We start from the raw sequence: 19,508 nt of genomic DNA, 5'->3' as shown, positions 1-19,508 counted from the left end.
AAAACAAAGTTAAAGTGATTTACATTATAAAATGGCAAGAGTAAATGTCTATATATAGGGATTATAGTTGACAAGGGCTAATAAGTTTTCTAGGTTTAGAGAATAATTGACTCTAGGCCCATTGCTAAGATTAGGTAGGTTTGTCATGATGTTGTTACATATGCAAGTTCTAACCATGTTACTTTCTTAATTTGTAATATGAACTAGTCTATATAGACTGAGTATGCAAAATTGTTAATAATAAAAAAAAGAGAGTGCAACTATTAATCACCTACTCTTTCAATCTTCGTTAATTGTATTGAATAAGCATCTTAGATAGCCTTCACATAAAATAAAATTTAAAATAATAAATAAAGTCAGTGTAAGCAACAATATAACAGCATTTTCTTGATTGTTTGTTTTGTAAAATCGGTATATAGTTTTTTCTTAATTTTTATAAATCATTTGACAAGCAATTAGAGATTAGCATCTTCATTCTACAACTATTGGCGAAATAATGATTTTTTTTCTCTATACCAAAAATACAAGATAATTGCTTCTATATCAACTCAAACTCAATAAAACGTTTGAGCTGATGCATCTCTACTAGTTCTTTTCACATGTGTACTAGAACTTTTGTCTCGATGGTTAATAGTGACAAATCTTTTAAGGTCAAAAACCCTACTGCCACTATGATTTCTGTTTTTGTTAGCATACAAAACTGCTTTATTCTCTAACTCTGGGTCTTGCCGGTGCCTCCTATTAGCATCACTATCTACTAAGAATTCTGTAGATAAGTTATCATAGGAGTTAGATGAAAGTCCCTGGTTGTTATACCAATTGGATCCCACATCACCAAATATGTAATCTGAGAAGTCAGCAGAACTGGCTGAGTCCTTAATACTTGAAGTACTACAAGAACTTGCATCAGAAGAGCTGAAGAGAGAAGAACTTTCACTTGAAGAATCCATCCCATAGTGGAATCTCCATTCTTCTGGATATGCAAAGTCATTGCTTAAGGAATCATCAAGAACGCTCCAAGAAGGGTGCTTGCCATGCTTTTGTTGTAGGGAGCTCGAGTCGGCACTTGGAGCCGTGGTACTTGATCTCGTCTTAGAAGTAGAAGGAATGGCTTCCAAGTTCCTCCTCTTGAACTTTGGAGAGATTGTAGTGCTACTAACCAAACCTCGAGGTTTTGGAGAGTGCCTAAAGATTTTTAAAAAAAATCATAAAACAATGTTATTACGGAACATATCCAACAAAGAAATAATACATGGAACTCCACAGGTGTATTACCTTGCATAAAGAAGCATGTATGCCCTTTCTGCTAGGACTCTTGACAGTTCAACAGGTTCTACCTACATAGAAGCACACAAGCTATCCTCAGTTTACATGCAGAAACACAGCTCTCACATGAAGTATGCACATATTCGATACCATCAATGGAATATGAATTAATGCTATAACCTACAATTACGGGAAATATTGTTTCAATGGATCATGGAAATTTCCTGAAATGATTTTGGTACTTCTTTACATCTGAATTTGAAGAACAAAAGGCACAAGTAGCTTTACAACTGTATTCTAATAATATTCTATGATGCATTATATTAATGCTTCAAAAACAAGCTTTATCGGGTAGCATCTAGGAATTAACTCCTTTTCACTCATGACACAGTATATACCAAATATGTTAAATACTTCATACCAAAATACGTTATCTTTCCATAACATACTAAAAAATGAGGAGTAAGGACCAACCTCCTATCTATCTACCTATCATTCTAATATTGTATCATTGTGCATAAGAAAAGGGCATGATGTCACTAGAAAGACAGTATGAAAACCAAAAAATCAAATGATGCCATTTATATAATCTAACCAATTCAATAATGTAAAAGGAGGCATTCAAGCACAAGAAAGGTATGTCCATAAAAAAATATTGCACCTTACTGTCATTAGTCCTGAACCATTCTCCTTGAATATTCTTCACATAGCAAATATAGTGGCCCGAAAAAGCAGTATTCATGGTATCCAAATGGACAACCACTGCATAAAGGCTGTACAATGGAGATTTATCTTTCGTTCCACTCATATATGGTGTCATATTCAAGACTTCAGGGAACTGAACTGACTTATTTAACTTCTCAAAATTTCCAGACTGCCAAACCAGCAAGTGTAATATCCATGAGAATATATAATATGAAAATCAAATTACGATAGCAGAAAAGAATACAGAGAAAACATGTAAAACTTCAAAATTTAATATTGGAGATGTACCTGAAATCGTTTTAATACAATTGTAAGAATATTTGGTGCCTCCAATACTGTCAACTTCTTCTTGGCTTTCTCATAGGATTTACATCTGGAAAATGGGCAAAAATAAAAACCTTAGATTTACATAGTGTGAATGGAGCCTAAAGCAGAGTCTTTAATAAATTTGTCATCATATTTATGGGCAGAATTATGATTGTCATTAAATAACTTGTTCAATTAAATTACACTTGCAAAGCATGATCAATTTTGAAGAAAATCCAACAAAGTTCCTAAGATCATCAAATAAATTTGTCAAACAGAATAGTTCAGCCCATTCATGAAGTCCCATACACCCATCACATTCTTTACCTAGAAGTGTTTTGTGCAAACTTCTCATTTTTCCTCGTTGTAGTAACATTATATCTGAGAATCTATGGATTAAGAGAACATCAAAAGACTATTCATTTAAGTCACAATAAGTATGACGCCATAGATGATTCTCATTGTAAAATATTCATGTTCAATTTGGTTTACTGCCAATAAAGCCTGAAAGTATAACCTTTCACCAGGTTTATGTCACCACGCACCATTCATTTATTACTTATGAACCCTCATGCAGCTTTATATAAAATGAATTATACTAGTAAGGGGCAAGAAAGGTTTTGAAACATTACAACAACTGAAGCATAATAAAAGCCTAAATAGATGTAATGGTTGGGAATAAATTAACATACCTGCTGCAATTATACTTATTGTCTTTATCCAAAATTTCAGGTGCTGTAAATTGTCGTAGAGCATCCTCCAAAGTTCCAATATCTCCATCGATCTCAACAGTCAGATCCATCATTCTCTCATACCTCTCAGATTTCCCCAGGCACCTTAAGCACTTTATCTGCAAGTGAAAGCCAAAAGATTATATTACAAAATATTACATAGGTTAAATAATCTCCCTCAACAAAGGTGGAAAACATAAACTAAACTAAACTGTCAAATTGAAAACAACCTTAGATCGTAGATAACCTCCAAAAGTATACCCAATAAGAGTTGTTTCTTCTGCCAAAGGACTTGAAATGCCAGCTTCCTTAAGGCAAATTGCTTGCATTGTATCAACTGCACACCTATCAGTTGAGAATTTTATCGTGTTTATCAACTTGATATACAAAAGTGACAACTACTTTTTTTAGTATGAGAATCTGAGAAAGCATCGGCTAAGAATCAGTTTCAGCAATCATTTGGCTCACCTCAAAAATTCATGGGCATCTTCCTCCCTTCCATGTCCAAAATGGCTACCAATCTTGTGTATTTTAGATAATATCCCTATTGGAGAAAGTGGAGAGTTCCCTTCCTTTGCCTTCTGAATCAAATACTCAAACTCGCAGATAAAACACCATCCCTTCTTCTGACCTAGTGAAATAGTGTAACAATTCAATAAACTAAAAGCTCATAATAATTGAACAAGTTGAATAATAAAGTTATTATTGAGAGGAACTTGCATTTTTTTGTATGGAAGCCTTGAAAAAGATAAGAAGTTAGAGGTCGAGTATATGCCAGGCATTGGAGCACTGCATTAGCATAACAGCTGCAGGAGATTTATTCAAAATGCATTAGCAACAAGGCAAACACTTCTAAACAAAGAGAGAAAAAATTTCCAACACAAACAAGTAGTGGATTTATACCCCTTTAACTACCAAAACACAATTAAAACCAGCACTGAATCCTAGTAAAAATGTTTAGCCAGCTAACACTTTGATCATATTCTCTCAAAAAGACCTACTCAAATTGTAATTTTCTTTTAGCACAAGTATCATACTCCAATTTGCTTCTCTACCCATGCTCCATGAGGACATTTAGGGGGAAAAGAAGAAAATCTAGAAACATAAGATCTTGTTGAAAGTCAGCATGTAGTTGGTGTTAGTATAATAGTAGCTTTGTATTTATGATAGTAGTTGATAGCTATATGTATATATACACCCTTTTAGATGAAATCATATAACATGAGCTCTTTCATTATGCATTAATGTGGTATCTAGATCCTAAAGAGAAAACTCATTGTGCACCAAGAGAATCCAATATCCTCTTGGGAAAATTTTTTTTCCAGAACCATGTGTCCTTCCAGCCATTAGAACATTTCCTGACGTGTTCTTCTCTTTGGCAGCCCAAGACATTCTGGCTGCTGTCAATCACCGTTAGAACAGTTCTAGCGCCGCCACTGTGTGCCATCGAGCAATCCGACCAACAATCACATGGTTATCTTTGCCTTATTCTGCAGCGTCCAACCCTGTCAACAGAAGCACCTCTAACAAGCCACATCACCACATGCCTCTTTTCTTTGACGTACAAATTCTCTCAGTGACTTCCTCCAGCACCTAAAGGTGCATCCGCCGTCAATTGCAATGCCGTGCTCGCCTAGTAATCCTCTTTCCAGAATTGATTGTGTTTTTCTCATTCAACCATTTTTCATCTGTAGCTGTATCATTTCCTGTTTTCGCACCAGGACGTGTTCTTCCTTTCTATTGCTTACTATTTCTTTGTTTTCTTTCTGGTCTCGATGGCTACTGCTACTTCTGCTATTGATGCCGGTGCTAGTGGTTCCAAGAATGAAAACCCTACTTTCACTAGTTATGTTAGTGTACCTATTACCATTGACAAACTTGATGGAAATAATTATGATTCTTGGACCTCTGATATCAAGTGTGTGGCTAACTAGCTAGGATTATGCAAAACATCTCACCAAAAAGGCTGAAGAAATTACTGTCAATGACTGTCAGAAGTGGATTAAGATTGATTCCCAACTTTGTAGCCTTATCAAGAACACAATCCATTCTTCAATTAAACAGATTTTTCCTGCACATGCACTTGTGAAGCTATTTGGACACAGGCAAAGGCACTTTACATTAATGATACATAATGATTTTATGGGAATTGTCAAAACCTCATGCGTGTTGTTGCCCCTTGACAGATTGATGGTCCTATGTTTGCAAATTTAGGATAGATTCATGGTGCTCTCCATGTCAAAGTCATTGGAATGCCATGCTTCACACCCTAAAATATGTCAAATGAGCACCAAGCGAAGGGCTTCTTTACAAGGATAAGGGTCATACAAAGATTTGTGATGTCGATTGGGCAGGGTGTCCAATAGATACAATTCCACCTCCTACTACTGTGTTTATATGTGGCAATCTTATTTCTTGAAAAAGTAAGAAAAGCAAGAAGTGGTTACACAATCTAAGAGCTGAAGCAGAATATCGTGCTGTGGGATTAACTTAACTAATGTGGTTGAAGCAACTTCTTGAAGAACTCCAATTTGGGAAAATAGAGTCTATGACTCTTGTATGTGACAATCAAGCAGCTTTGCATATTGCCTCTAATCCAGTTTTTCAGAGAAGACTAAACACATTGAGATTTATGTCATTTTACTAGAGACAAAAGGACCTATTGAAGGTATCACCACTTGCTTCCTCAGTTCAAATGACCAATTGGCAAAAATCTTAACTAAGGCTTCAAGAGGCCCCAGAATAAGTTATTTATGTAACAAGCTTGGTACATATGACCGATATACTCAAGCTTGCAGGGGAGTGCTGAAAGTCAGCATGAGTTAGTAGCTTTTTATTTATGATAGTAGTTGATAGCTATATGTATACATACACCCTTTTTAGATGAAATTTATATAATACATGAGCTCTTTCTCTCATTTCTTATGCATTAACAAATGTCAACCAAAATTACAAAAATATCAGACTTTTCTCCCTCCCTTTATCCAACCAGTCACCACAATATTTTCTTAGCATATAACATAACATACTAATCAATGTAAAGGAGAAGATCTCTACAATACCTGTTACCGCAGTTTGTGAGGCCAAAGGGGAATAGTTTCACCTTGTCATAGCAGTAAAGTTCCGAAAATAATTCATAAGGAAAGGCCACCTGCCAAAAACATACAATTTGAACATAAACACAGACAAAGTTAGTAATGATAAAAACCTTAGTAATAGTTACGTTCTGAAGAACTGAGCCAACACATATTCCCAACCTCATTTTCAACAGATACGAGATCAGATCTTGACTCTTTTGAGCCTCTAAACTGCTGGACAACCTTCTGCATTGATGTTTTTAAACCATTACGAACATTTAGTGGAAGATTAGGTATAGCACTTTTGGCAGGCAGTGTGTGATAATTATCACTTTTGGAAGACTTGGAATGTGATGCCAAATCACCCTTGGTAGTTGAGGATAGTAGATCAGCAGAACTAGATGATGATTTTCGTGCTTCTTTGTGCTTGGACAAATGTGATTCTTCTACCAAATCATGATCAGCTACAAAATCTGTACTACAACTATTCAAGGAAGACACGTTTCTGCACTTAGTATCTGCTACTGATTTTTCAATTGTAGCAACTCTTCTCCGGTGTTCATGGCCACTAGAATTTGACACCACATCACGGTATACATCAGACCTAGTTTTGGAGGGCTTTGACTTAGAGACATTCTCACCAGCACTATTACTAGAATTTGTCTTGCTTCTTTTACTTGAACCAGAATCCTTAACTTCTGTATTTACAGAATTTTTAGACTCTACCGGCAATGTAGGGGTTGACACACTCTCATTGATATGAGAAGAAGAAACACATGTATCCTCGGTGGTACTGTTGCCAACAGGTTTTGCCAATCTGATGCGAGAAGCACCATCAAAAGACTCCCTTGCAGAAACAGAAGGATTAGCACCGGAATATGAGTGACGGGCAGATGCTATACCAGCATGTGTTCCTTTCATTTCTGCAAAGAATCTAACTAGATCATATACCATACATGATGCACAAAATAACATGTCGCACCTTCCAATTAAATCATTACCATGAATACCGGAATGTGTTTCCGATTCTGAATCTGATACTGCTGCCCTGTGAGAAACAGGTTCCTCATTCAGCTGCACGGTGGCAACCGGAGGACAGCATTCATCCTTGTGACCGTGCCTCCAGTGAATAATTTGACACTTACCCGAGCTACAAGAAAGCATGCGTGTCAAAACCACAAATGACAAATGGAAAACAATTAACAAGCTTGGTAACGTACCAACAAGTGGTTTGAAGAACTAAAATTGATTGAATTTTTCTTCTTCATGATATTTATAAACAAAGAGTAGCTTAATTTATTTAAAAAGAAAAAAAAAATAGTTTCGCGTGTTTATGACGTGTCACTGAGAAAAGGAATGAACTATGTCCACAAACCATTGTCAAAATCACAAGCTACAAGTTTCAGCAAAGATTGGACAAGTCAAGCCCCAAACCAGTTACCACGAAATTTCAATTTAACTCAGAAAACTTAAAAACAAATTTAAAATTAATATATATATATATAATAAATTAACAATGTTCTCCCCACAAAAAATGACACTTTCTAAGTGTGCAAGCTAAGAAGAAAAACGAAAAAAACGAACCAGTATCTAACAGACTTGCACTGAGCGCAGCGCATGGTAGTGGGAGTGTAACACACCACACACTGGTGCCACCTCGAGTTGGGCACCGACACCGGAACCGGAATCGACGTGGCAGTGGTGGTGGAGGAGGAGGAGGAGTAATAATCAGTTGAAGCAGCGACCATGTCAGCAATTGCTGCATCCTCCACCAACCTCGCGATCTCCTCCTTCTTCGCCTCCGCATTCCTCCATGCCTGCCTAATCAAAACAAAACCTAACAGCAATACCGCATACACGACTCCCTGAAACCCTAGGATTCCCGCCACCACCATCTCTCTCTCTGTATTTCTTCTTATCCTGCACCAAGGACAATCCCGGAACACAGCATCCAAACGATTGCGACGGTTTTGTTTCGCATAGATGGGTTGCCAGGGCGTGGAAGGGATCAGTAACGCGGCAAGTGTCGGCGGCGGAAAAGAGGAGGTACCGGGAAGGGCAAAATGGTAAAGTTGAGTTGGTGAGCTGGAGAGAGAATGAGCATCTCGGATTGTGCGGTGTCTGTGTCGTGTGTGTGTGGGTTTTGTGCCCCCCTTTTTTTGTTGTTTTTGCAGGGCTCTGAAATCGATTCTCCTTTCTTTCTTTTTTTTGAGAGTGCAATGCGGATGTGGAATCGGAGAATGTAGGAGAACGCGATCTCGTTTGTCGTTTGTCCTCTCTTCCGGTACTTGCCGTTTCTTCACCTTTTTCTACTTCTTTCCATCCTTCCCCTTCTCTCTCTACTATACCATCTTATTACTTTGTTAAAAAATGATTTAACATGTTTAATTATTATATTTATTTTCACTTAAAAATAGAATAATCACGGCCAATTTTGTCCAATATTATTTAGAAATTATTAATTATTATATTTGATGGTAAATATTCTAAATTTTTTTTTTCAAAAGGAAAAATACTTAAATGCCAAATTTAATTTTTACAGCCTGTATAAGAATAGTTTATACTGGTAATAGCTAGAATATGTTGTTGAGTATTTTAGTGTCTATTTTAGTTCTCTATTGTAATAACTCATTTTAATGTGTTGAATGAGTTTTTTTATTTTTCTTAAAAGGGGAAATTTGTAAAACCGATTTTAATTGATGATATGTAATTATTGTTTTGAATGTGAAAATTTTGAATGCATATAAATGATGATGTTTATCATGTTACTATTACTGTGTGAGTTGTAGTCGTTTACGCATCTGAATGGAAGTTAACATAATAATTGTTGAGTTGAAGGGGGAATTGGATGATAGCTAAAGAAGGTGGAACCTTATTGTACGTTGTGATAGGAATGGTATGGTGGAATCTCACATCACTGCTTATTTTAATTTGCAATAACAGCACGCTCGGAATTAGATAATAATGTTAGCTTTGGCAATTGGCATATGGTGTTTCTTAATGCTAATGAGTGTGTTACAACAACTGGCTCTTTCTCGAATGAGTAAGAATCATTGAACCAATTTCTTTGGTTTTGTTTAGGTGGTTGCTACTTGTTAATAATTGAAAAGGAGAAATATGTTATCATAAAGTACGTAACGTTTCAATCAATAGTACCATTGGGGAAACGTACAGTTTTGTACAATTACCCCTTCCCTTTTTTATTCAAATCCATCGCTATGTTTCTTTGCCTATTTTACCTCTTACTGTACAAAATAATATCAATAGTAAACAGCTTTATCTGAATGAATGTGATAAACTAATAATTAACATGTATATTTTTTTCATCCAATGAAATAAATAGTTGGCATGGTGATAAAAAGAGAAGTGCTGAACACGTGTAGATTCGTTGCCACCTCTCTGAATTTTGCAGATTAGATTAGATTCCTGCTCGCATGGTTATATACTCTTCTCTTGTCTTTACTCTTTACTTTTGGAAAAAATATTGGGAAATTAATAATTTTAGTGAACAAATAGAAAATTAGTTAACATTAACGTAAATGTAAATAAAAATATTAGTCCGTTACTATTTTTTTATTTTTTGTAATAGAAAATAGAAATAGATTTATATGAAAATTTATTCAATATTTAAAAGTAACTCATTTATTTTAGAAATTTATATGTAGTTATTTTTATTTAAAGTTATTAACGAAAAATCGTTAGATAATTTGATATATTTGACTAAATTGTTATATAATGATTGTAAATTATTTTCAACCAGAATTATACATGAGTGTTTAACTAATTTGATAGTACATAGTTTAATGTAAGATGAATGCTATGGTGTCTAACTTACTAAAAAAAACAAAAAAATAATATTTAATAAATTTTAAATATTTTATTTTTACTTTATATATTTTATTTTTCATTTATAAAAATAAATTAGACAATTTAGACACAACAATAAAAGACATCATAAAATCTACCGTAATGTAATTTCATAACAATGATTTTTGTTACTAGCTTGAACATTATTTTGCATATTCAGTTATTCATGGAAGTTTCAGAGGGTGAAAATATAAATTTGATTTTGGAGGCCATTTAATTGAACCCAAGGAGTAGGTGAGTGCCATAGCCCGTGCTTTGTTGTGAGCCTTTAGATTACAGTTGCAGTATTTGGGCCAAGCCTTCTTAATATCTGCAATACGTTCAAAGTTAAGACACTGTGTTTTGGGCCATATATTGCTTCGGGCACGACTTAAAAGTTACATTTTGAAGGATGCTGTATCAGTATCATGCATGCACCATTTATGTATATCTCTTTTGTATATTTGTTGTATTTTTTGCGATTGATAAAAAAATAAGATATCCGGTGCTAAAAGATCACTACATATGAGTACACTTCATGGTGAACTGAGTGAATGACACGTGGCTGCTAGCTTTTGTTGCTTATGTCAGACAACAGACATGTCCAGTAGTGTGTCAAAATGCTACAGTTGAATTCGTCTTTTGTATTCTTGTAGGATAATTAGTCATGATGTTATTTTTTTTTATTTCAGTGGATTAGACAACCTTAATTTTAGGTATTCTAATGGATTTGAGAACTCTCAATTCTAGATATAAAATATATCTATACATTTCTCGTACATTTATCACATTTTCTCCTTGATTGCAACCGATAGGGTTTAAATTTGCGACCTTTGAGGTGAGGAATGGGAGATATGTCATGTGAGCTAAAGCTAATTAGACCTAGTAAACAGAAAATCTTTTTTGGACTTTTGGGTTTGTGCTAATGAACATTTTTGTTGTTAATATTTTTTGTAGGTTGTTTGTTTGGGTGATTTCTTTGTGATATTCAAGTTGTTTTTGGTAGACATGTGATATTCAAGTTGTTTTTGGTAGACATGTGATATTCAAGCTGTTCTTGTGAGTTATACAAGTTTGTTAAGTTCTTTTGTTCAATGATAATATCATAAACCTTTAAAAAAAGAACTTTGTTAAGCCCTGAGCCCAAATAACATGTTATTATATTTTATCTCACTTTATCCCTAATATTTGGATTTCTTCCATTTGAAAACAATTTTGGTGTGCTACTAGGATAATGTAGTGATTTATTCCAAATAATAATGTTTGTGAGTAGTTACAATTTTCTTTTACAAACACATTGGTACAGAGGCATAGAGCACATCTCCATCGAATCTTTTGAAGATTCTGTTATTATTTGTATATGTATTTAGAAGATATAATTTTGTCATTCTTCAGTTAATATTTTTTGCATTATGTAATTTTTTATATAAACATAATTCATTTTAATATAAATATTATATAACATTTACTAAATTTAATGTCTAAAGAATTTTTTTTCATGGTATCTCTCATTTCAACTAGGTAAGAACAAATTCGTCACGGATCTAAACTTCATTTAAGAATTTATTGTTGGTTAATGAATTGTTATATATATAAAATAACATTTAAATATCCAATACTTGTTTTTTTTTTTTTTTGAAAGACAAACAAGCTCAACACACTCAGTGGAGCATACAACAGTAAGAAACAAATAAACAAAGCAACTCCTATGTCATCTCCGACATAACCATCAACAACATAAGTTAGTTTTACACCATTTTCTCGAACTACAGAGTAATCTAGCAATGCAATCCACCATGACCGTTGTCTTATTCTGAAAAATGAGTTCATTTCTACACAGCCAGATGTTCCATATAACTGAGAAGAAGCCCACTAATCATGTTTTACGCTCGTATTTCTTCATAGGAATCGTCTTCCAGCTCTCAAAGAGTTCTCTTATGGACCCCGGAATACACCATGCCCGACCCACATGAGCGAACCACGTACACCAGACCTGCCACGCAAACTCACACGTAACAAACAAGTGTTGTACAGATTCAACTTCCTTGTTACACATCACACAAGCATTATCGTTCTGGGGAATGATGCCGAACCTACTCAACTGCTTCTTTGTATTAACTCGACCTACTAGCACAAACAAATAAACAGCTCAACTCTAGGTGGCACCAGTCCTTTCCAAATTCCATTTGTGAACTTGTAGCTAAGGATATCATCTGTCATCGTCTGTTCCTGCAAAACCTGCACAAATGAGTTAGTAGTATAAACACATTTCTTGTCAAACTTCCACACCACTCTATCTTGTACATGTGCTATCAATCTCACAGCATGCAAGATATCGAGCATTTGATTCAGATTGTCTATCTCCCATTGGCGGAGTTCCCTCCTCCATTGAAAGTTCCACACCCACTTTATCCCATCCCAAAACCCACAGTCCCCAATTACGGATCCTTTGTTATTTGAAATCAAGAAAAGCCTCGGAAATGAGTCTTTCAACTTCCCCGACTGTAACTATATATCCTCCCAAAATCTGGTTGATCTACCATCACCAACTTCCATAGCAAGTCCATCAATCATCTTTTGTCTGACAGTTTGTTCTTTTATTTGCAAGTTACATATATCTTTCCACGGGCCCCCTTTTGTTGGTAATACTTGAGTAGACAATAACTTGTTAAGATTCAGATTATTGCACGAGCACACTATCTTCTTCCATAGTAGACAGTCTTCCTTAGAAAATCTCCACCACCACTTGAACAATAAGGCAGTGTTCCTGATCAACGCATCTCCCACACCTAGACCTCCTAGTTTCTTCGGTGCCTGTATCATTTCTCACTTTACAAGAACCAATCCAGATTTTCCATCCTCTTTCCCCCAAAAGAACCTCCGCTGTAGTGAGATTAATTTTTTTGCCACCTTAGCTGGCATTTTATAGATGCTGAGATAAAAAATTGGTAGACTATTAATGACTGACTTTATGAGGACCAACTTTTCTGCTTTACTGGGGACTTTTGCTTTCCACAGACTAAATTTTTCTTTCATCTTGTTTATTACCGGCTTACATGTTTTTACCAGTCTTGGGTTTGCTCCAAGATTAATACCCAAGTACCTCATCGATAAAGTTATCGTCCAGCACTCCAATACTTGTTTAAGTGAATGAGTAAGTTAATAACCTAATCAATTCAAACTAATTTTTTATTAATGTATTATAAAACTTGTAAAATTATATGCATTGATTATATATCAGATCAGTCACAAATATTAAGCAAGTCAATCAAGTAGATCAGAGTCCGTTTGTCAACTCATTGCCCCAACCATTTGGCCTTATATTACCCCCATCGTATCTGCCACCAAGTAACTTCCATCTCTATAATATTAGGGATCATCCATCATAGTCCATATCATACCTGTATATGACTTTATCTTGTTACCTTCCAATTTATTAAGAATAGACAAGCAAATTGTGGCCAATAAATCAATAACCCAATTCATTGCACATTCGCACTAACGCAATTAACAATCTGTATGTGCCCCTTTCTTAAATTAAAGCTGATGGATGGTTAGTGGCCCAAATTGTACAAATAAATTAGGGGGTATGAAGGACCTATATATATGTTCATGTCAATAATTGACTAGAATTAAATCAGGAAACTTCCAACAACATATTTGCATGTTCTTCTTAGGCAAATCACTCTATATACCTTAGTTGTTAGGAGTTGAAAAAAAAAATCATTTATGTTATTATGCCTTTAATTTAACTGTTTGAAATAAAACAATAAATTATATGATTAAACTGAATTGCATAGTTTAAAATTTCTAAACAAATATATTAAAATTCTTTATTTTGACCATTTTGTCGGACATAATTTACTTACACACTCAATTAAGGATTTTTGAAAGGTATTTTTATTTGCTATATTAAATTTTTACATTAAATTATAATTATTCTTATTAAAAAAAGAAAAATATTAGGAAATCAATATTTTTATCAATATTAATAAAAAATTTATACTAACACTTTATTGGTCGATAACTTTTATCAATCTCCCCGATCTACTCAGAACATGCGTTTTGTGACTTGCACTCTATCCGACTTGTATGATAAGTAAGACTTTGTTAAGCATTACCTTATATGCTATTCATAGTTCAGTCCCCACTACAACATGGAATAATTTTTCAAATATTAAGAAAGAAAATTTCCATTACCACAAATAGAAAGACATTGGAGTAATGGCTAAATTATTATCTGCTTTTATAAATACTTCACTTCATCAAATTATATTTTTCAAGTCCAATTCACTTAAATCTACTTAAACTCTTATTAATTTAAATATTAGAGTCCTCTGCAGGTATTACCCAACATCATATAAACAAGAATATCGAACAACTTTACTATTCGGCAAATGAGTCAAAACTTTCACTCAAAAGAGTTGGGACTTCACGCCAAAACTCATATATCACGTTGATTTTAGGTATTAACTCGGACAAGTAGATTTTCTTTTAGATACTAGATGCGAAAATCAACAATTTTTTTTTTCAATGTGACAACAAAAACATAAGACAACTCATGAAAATTAAAAAAAAAAATATATATATATATATAAAATATAAAATTTCACAGCCATTTAGTTGCTAATAACTAATATGATTATCAACTATATTATATACAACAACAACAACAAAGTCTGGTCCTACTAGGAGAGGTCAGTTACATGAATCAAACGACGTCATTAAACTCTGTTATGTATCATGTTTACAGAGAGATCCTTTATATGTAGATCTCGTTTGACCACCTCATGAATGGTCTTCTTAGATCTTTCTCTGCCTTTCACCCCTTGTCCATCTTCCATCTCATCCACCCTCCTGACCGGGTGTTCTGTCGGTCTTCTTCTCACATGTCCAAATCACCTGAGACTCGATTCTACCATCTTTTTCACAATGGGTGCTACTCCAACTCTCTCACTTGTATCTTCGTTCCTTATTTTATCAAATCGAGTATGACCACTCATCCATCTCAACATCTCCATCTCTGTCATACTTAGCTTATGTTTGTGCTCCCCTTTGACTGCCCAACACTCCGTACTATAAAGCATAGCAGGTCTTATAGCAGTGCGATAGAATTTACCTTTAAGTTTTAAAGATACTTTTTTGTCACATATAAAACCATATGCACTCCGCCATTTTGACCAACCTGTTTGGATCCTATGATTTACATCATGTTCAATCTCTCTATTATCCTGTATGATGCACCCAAGATACTTAAAATTTTTAACTTTTTGTAGGGTGTTTTCTCCAATCTTCACCTCTATATTAGGGTTTTCCCTTCTCAGACCGAACTTATATTCCATATATTCCGTCTTGCTACGGCTTATGCCCAGACCATGCACTTCTAGAGCTTCTCTCCATAAGTCCAACTTCTTATTTAGGTCTTCCCTTGACCCTCCCATAAGGACGATATCATCGACAAAAAGCATGTACCATGGCACAGGCTCTTGGATGTGCTCTGTGAGGACTTCCAAGACTAATGTGATAAGCTATGCACTTAAGGATGATCATTGGTGTAATCCTATACCAATGAAAAATTCCTCTGTCACACCACATTGAATCTTCACACTAGTTGTGGCCCATTATACATGTCTTTAATTGCACGAATATATGCAATCATTACTCTCTTCTTTTCTAAAATCTTTCATAAGACCTCCCTTAACACCCTATCGTACGCTTTTCCAAATCAATAAACACCATATGTAGATCCCTTTTATTACTACGATACATCTCCATCATCCTTCTTAACAGGTATATCGTTTCGGTGGTGGATCTGCCTGGCATAAATAATAATTGATTTTGTCAACCTCTATTATTTGTGTCTCTTTTCTCAACCTCCTTTCTATCACCATTTCCCATAACTTTATGGTATGATTCATGAGTTTGATTCCTCTATTGTTTCCACAATTTTGTATATCCCCTTTATTCTTGTAGATAGGTATCAAGGTGCTCTTTCTCCACTCATCAGGCATCTTCTTTTACCTTAAAATCTCATTAAAAAGCTTGGTTAACCAATTGATGTCATTTCCTCTAAGACCCTTCCAAACCTCAATCGGGATATTATCAGGTCCAAACTTCAATTGGGATATTATCAACTATATTATATATAATAAAAAAATCAGCTACTAAATTAATGATTTGTATAAAATATATATTGAAATATAAAATACACATATAAAATTAGTTAAATAATATATGTGTTTATATACAAATAATATTTTGGTATGATTATTGTGTTTGCAAGACTCTTAAGTTAAATGGATGATCAATTCAAACATTTTTGCTAATCTGGTTACTTATACATGAATAAATATTATACAAAACTTCTCTACACCAAAAATATGTAAAAAATTAACTTGTTATCATTTAATAGTGAAGGAAAGTAGAGAGTGAAACAATCAAAGACGTCGCTTTGGCCGAGTGGTTAAGGCGTGTGCCTGCTAAGTACATGGGGTTTCCCCGCGAGAGTTCGAATCTCTCAGGCGACGGTGTTTTTATGTTCCTTAAAATGGTTGCACACACGAACCTTCCAAAGTGGAGCCCACTGAACTTAGCAGTGAGACCTGGTTACTACTTTCTGGGGGAGGTTGAGTTCCCAACTTTTGTAATCAACTCCTTTATGCCTTCACCAGGTACCACCTCTTTAATCATTCAATAAAACGTGCTTTATTATTTAGTATACAACTTTTCTCATAATAATGCTCCAAATGGTTGGTTTCAGATTTTTTTATGTTCATTTTAATCATATTTTAAAAGATTTATTTAGTAACCACTATGATTTTTGTGTTTGTGGTTAGATTACACGATGTTGCAAATTTAATTTCAACTTAATTAATAACAATTTAACGACGACAATAAAATGATAAAATAAACAGTAGTGTTGAAGTAATAGTTAATAGTCAATCTCGCATCTAATACGCAGTTGAATGAATTTTTATTTTAACAAATTAGTGATAATTTTATTTCTTCTCTTTCTTTCTCTTTTTTTTTTTAAATTTATTTTTATTACTAAATTAAGTCATAAACAAAAACATATTTTTGTTTTCTCTTTTGGAATCAGCTATGAATAACAAACATAAATTATTATACATTTTAGAGACACTTTTTCGAAGTAGATCTCATCATCATATATGTATATATACCTTTGGTATTCCTTTCTGCAAAATTATATTAATAATTAAAGTACTTGTGATATTATGAGTTTGGTTAAGTAACGTTTCTAAGGGAAAATAATTGTTAATTTTGTATTCAATAAATACATTAGAAACTCGTAATTCTCGGTTGAAAGATTTAAAAATTTTGGTTCTCAAGAAATTTAGTATTCCGTAGGTTTCGTTAACCTGAAGGTCAAACCAAACAATAAACAGAGCTCATTATATCATATGAAAAAAAAAAAACAAATGATGATAAGGTTGCCACTTTGACCTTACAAAAATTGAATGCATTTGGTCATCATATATAAGCAATCCAATTTTAATTGATCAAGTAGTCAACTCATTTATAATCAACTCACTTGTATATTTAAGTAAAAGTTAGAGATTCGAATTTTATTTTTTATATAGTAAACTAACAACTATTAATCAACTACAAATTCGTAAATAAAACTCAAATTTTATAACAAATGAGGTTTAGTTTAAATAAACAATTTAATTAAATTTTTTTTAAATAAATTAAACAATAAATACTTATATTAAAAGTAACTTATATATAAATTATTTTATGTTTGATTTTTTAATTCTAAAAGTGTTTATTTTAAGAGAAGAATAATAAAAAGTTTTTTATTATGAAAAAAAATTATTTTTTTATTTTTTTTATACGTACTAAAATAATTTTTTAAAAAATTACAATTTAATTTTAAAAATTATATCAAATATTAATACTATACATTTTTATAAATTAAAAATATAAAAAAAAATAATTTATGAACCTATCTAAACCGATCCTAAGTCTTGGTTGCTGAGTTAATCTTAGGACGCGTGAGTGGCACATGCGATGCTTCTGGATGAGATTTTGCTGTTCAAATTTGAAAGGTAGTAAATTGGGAAGGTCAAGAATCCAGAATATGAGAATAGCATTTGATACCCTCCAATGGACACCTTTGAGTCTTAACCATTGGACTCTTTCGCCCGTGTTTGTTATTCTATTTCTATTCCTCTACTATTCTTCAATTCTCCTTCCTAATTTTCTTTGGGCAGGTTGATTATTACGTAAAACCATTTAATTATGTAACCACTCCTTTATGTTGGACAGTGATTGATGATTTTTCCTTTTTCACTTTTCTCCCCACTCTTGTTTGGATCGGATCAAGTTGTATTTAGGTTTCATTATTTTGGGGTTATTTTTTCTTCTTAGATAAGACGAATATTTCGAATATGATTTTATCCTGAATTGTTTCGTGGTCATGTTCTGTTGCAACATGCATAGAACATGTTTTGATGCAATGGTAAAGAGACTTGGATTTATTAACCAGAATGTCTTCTTTGTCCATGTACATTTCATCTTATTTTTTCTCCACACTATTTCAAATTATTTTATATTTTCTTTACGATTTTGTTTTCTAAAATGTTATATATTTGCGTGTCCTTTTTACATCATAATATATTTTTCCGTGCAATGTATCATAATATGAATTCATGAATGAACTCGAATTTCCGTTATTTAAACACTGGTGTAAGTTTGACAAATGACATTCCATTTTATGGATTTTTTATACAAGTAACTTAAAATAAATTTAATATTGCACAATTCTTTTAAAATAAAGAAAAATAACGTTATCCTTTTTTACTGAATATTTAAATGATACTTTCTTTCGATCTTTATTTTTATTTATAAAATGTACATTTTTTTTTTTACAAAAGTTAAATAAATAACGTACATTTTAGTTCATTTGATTAAAATACTCTTTAATAATTATTTTTATATATAAATTAATGATAATTATTTTATAATTTTAAAAAATAATATAACATATATACTTATTATTATTGTAATAATTTTTATTTATTTTTAATATTTTCACTTGTTACAAAAATATTTAATTCAAAAATTTTTATATTGACGAATGAAAAAAATATTAAAAATAATTAAAATTTATTATATTATTATTAATATTATTATAGTAGTAAAAATAATATAAAATATATTTATTATTATAATATATTTGATTGATTTTTAATTTTTTATCATTAATTACAAAATATATAAAATTTTATATTAAATATTTTTGTAAAAAATTAAAATATTTTATATTAAGTAATAGTAGTAATAATAATATATTTATTGTTAAAGTGATAAGTTTTATTTACTTTTAAGATTTTATCATTAACCATGACATATATAAAAATTTTAAATGAGAAAGTTTAGAGAGTCAATACATTTTATTAAAATTTGGCCAATATTTTAACAATAAAAGAAAAATAAGTAATTCTATATTATTAGATGTAATTTCATACCATTAAAAATAATCATAATAACTAATTGATTATTACAAGGGTTTTTTACTTAAATAAATTGTATGGGAGTCAAAATTACCTGATTC

At 32.7% G+C, this 19,508-nt stretch overlaps 1 protein-coding gene, 1 long non-coding RNA gene and 1 other non-coding gene across 3 annotated transcripts; 2 read left to right on the top strand and 1 right to left on the bottom strand.

Moving 5' to 3' along the window:
- Nucleotides 1-485: 485 nt before the first annotated feature.
- UBP17 (ubiquitin-specific protease 17) lies at nucleotides 486-8,457 on the bottom strand. Its single transcript, XM_016345561.3, has 12 exons — nucleotides 7,670-8,457; nucleotides 7,087-7,235; nucleotides 6,266-7,008; nucleotides 6,071-6,159; nucleotides 3,729-3,814; nucleotides 3,477-3,639; nucleotides 3,239-3,353; nucleotides 2,970-3,127; nucleotides 2,260-2,344; nucleotides 1,928-2,140; nucleotides 1,276-1,337; nucleotides 486-1,185 (listed from the first exon to the last, which is right to left on the bottom strand). Exons 1-12 carry the CDS (start codon nucleotides 7,978-7,980, stop codon nucleotides 555-557), a joined length of 2,805 nt encoding a protein of 934 aa, XP_016201047.1. The 5' UTR covers nucleotides 7,981-8,457; the 3' UTR covers nucleotides 486-554.
- LOC148563179 (uncharacterized) lies at nucleotides 8,230-9,294 on the top strand. The gene is made up of 2 exons (XR_015883240.1): nucleotides 8,230-8,369; nucleotides 8,924-9,294. It is a non-coding gene; the product is annotated as an uncharacterized LOC148563179 (long non-coding RNA).
- Nucleotides 9,295-16,376: 7,082 nt separating this feature from the next.
- Nucleotides 16,377-16,458, top strand: TRNAS-GCU (transfer RNA serine (anticodon GCU)). The gene has a single exon. It is a non-coding gene; the product is annotated as a tRNA-Ser (tRNA).
- The last annotated feature ends 3,050 nt before the right edge of the window (nucleotides 16,459-19,508 follow it).

Source organism: Arachis ipaensis, chromosome B5 (assembly GCF_059453495.1).
Source record: "Arachis ipaensis isolate K30076 ecotype BB chromosome B5, ASM5945349v1, whole genome shotgun sequence".
In the NCBI taxonomy this organism is placed as follows: domain Eukaryota; kingdom Viridiplantae; phylum Streptophyta; class Magnoliopsida; order Fabales; family Fabaceae; genus Arachis; species Arachis ipaensis.
The sequence above is the reverse complement of the archived record's forward strand: the minus strand, read 5'-3'. Positions and strand labels throughout refer to the sequence as shown.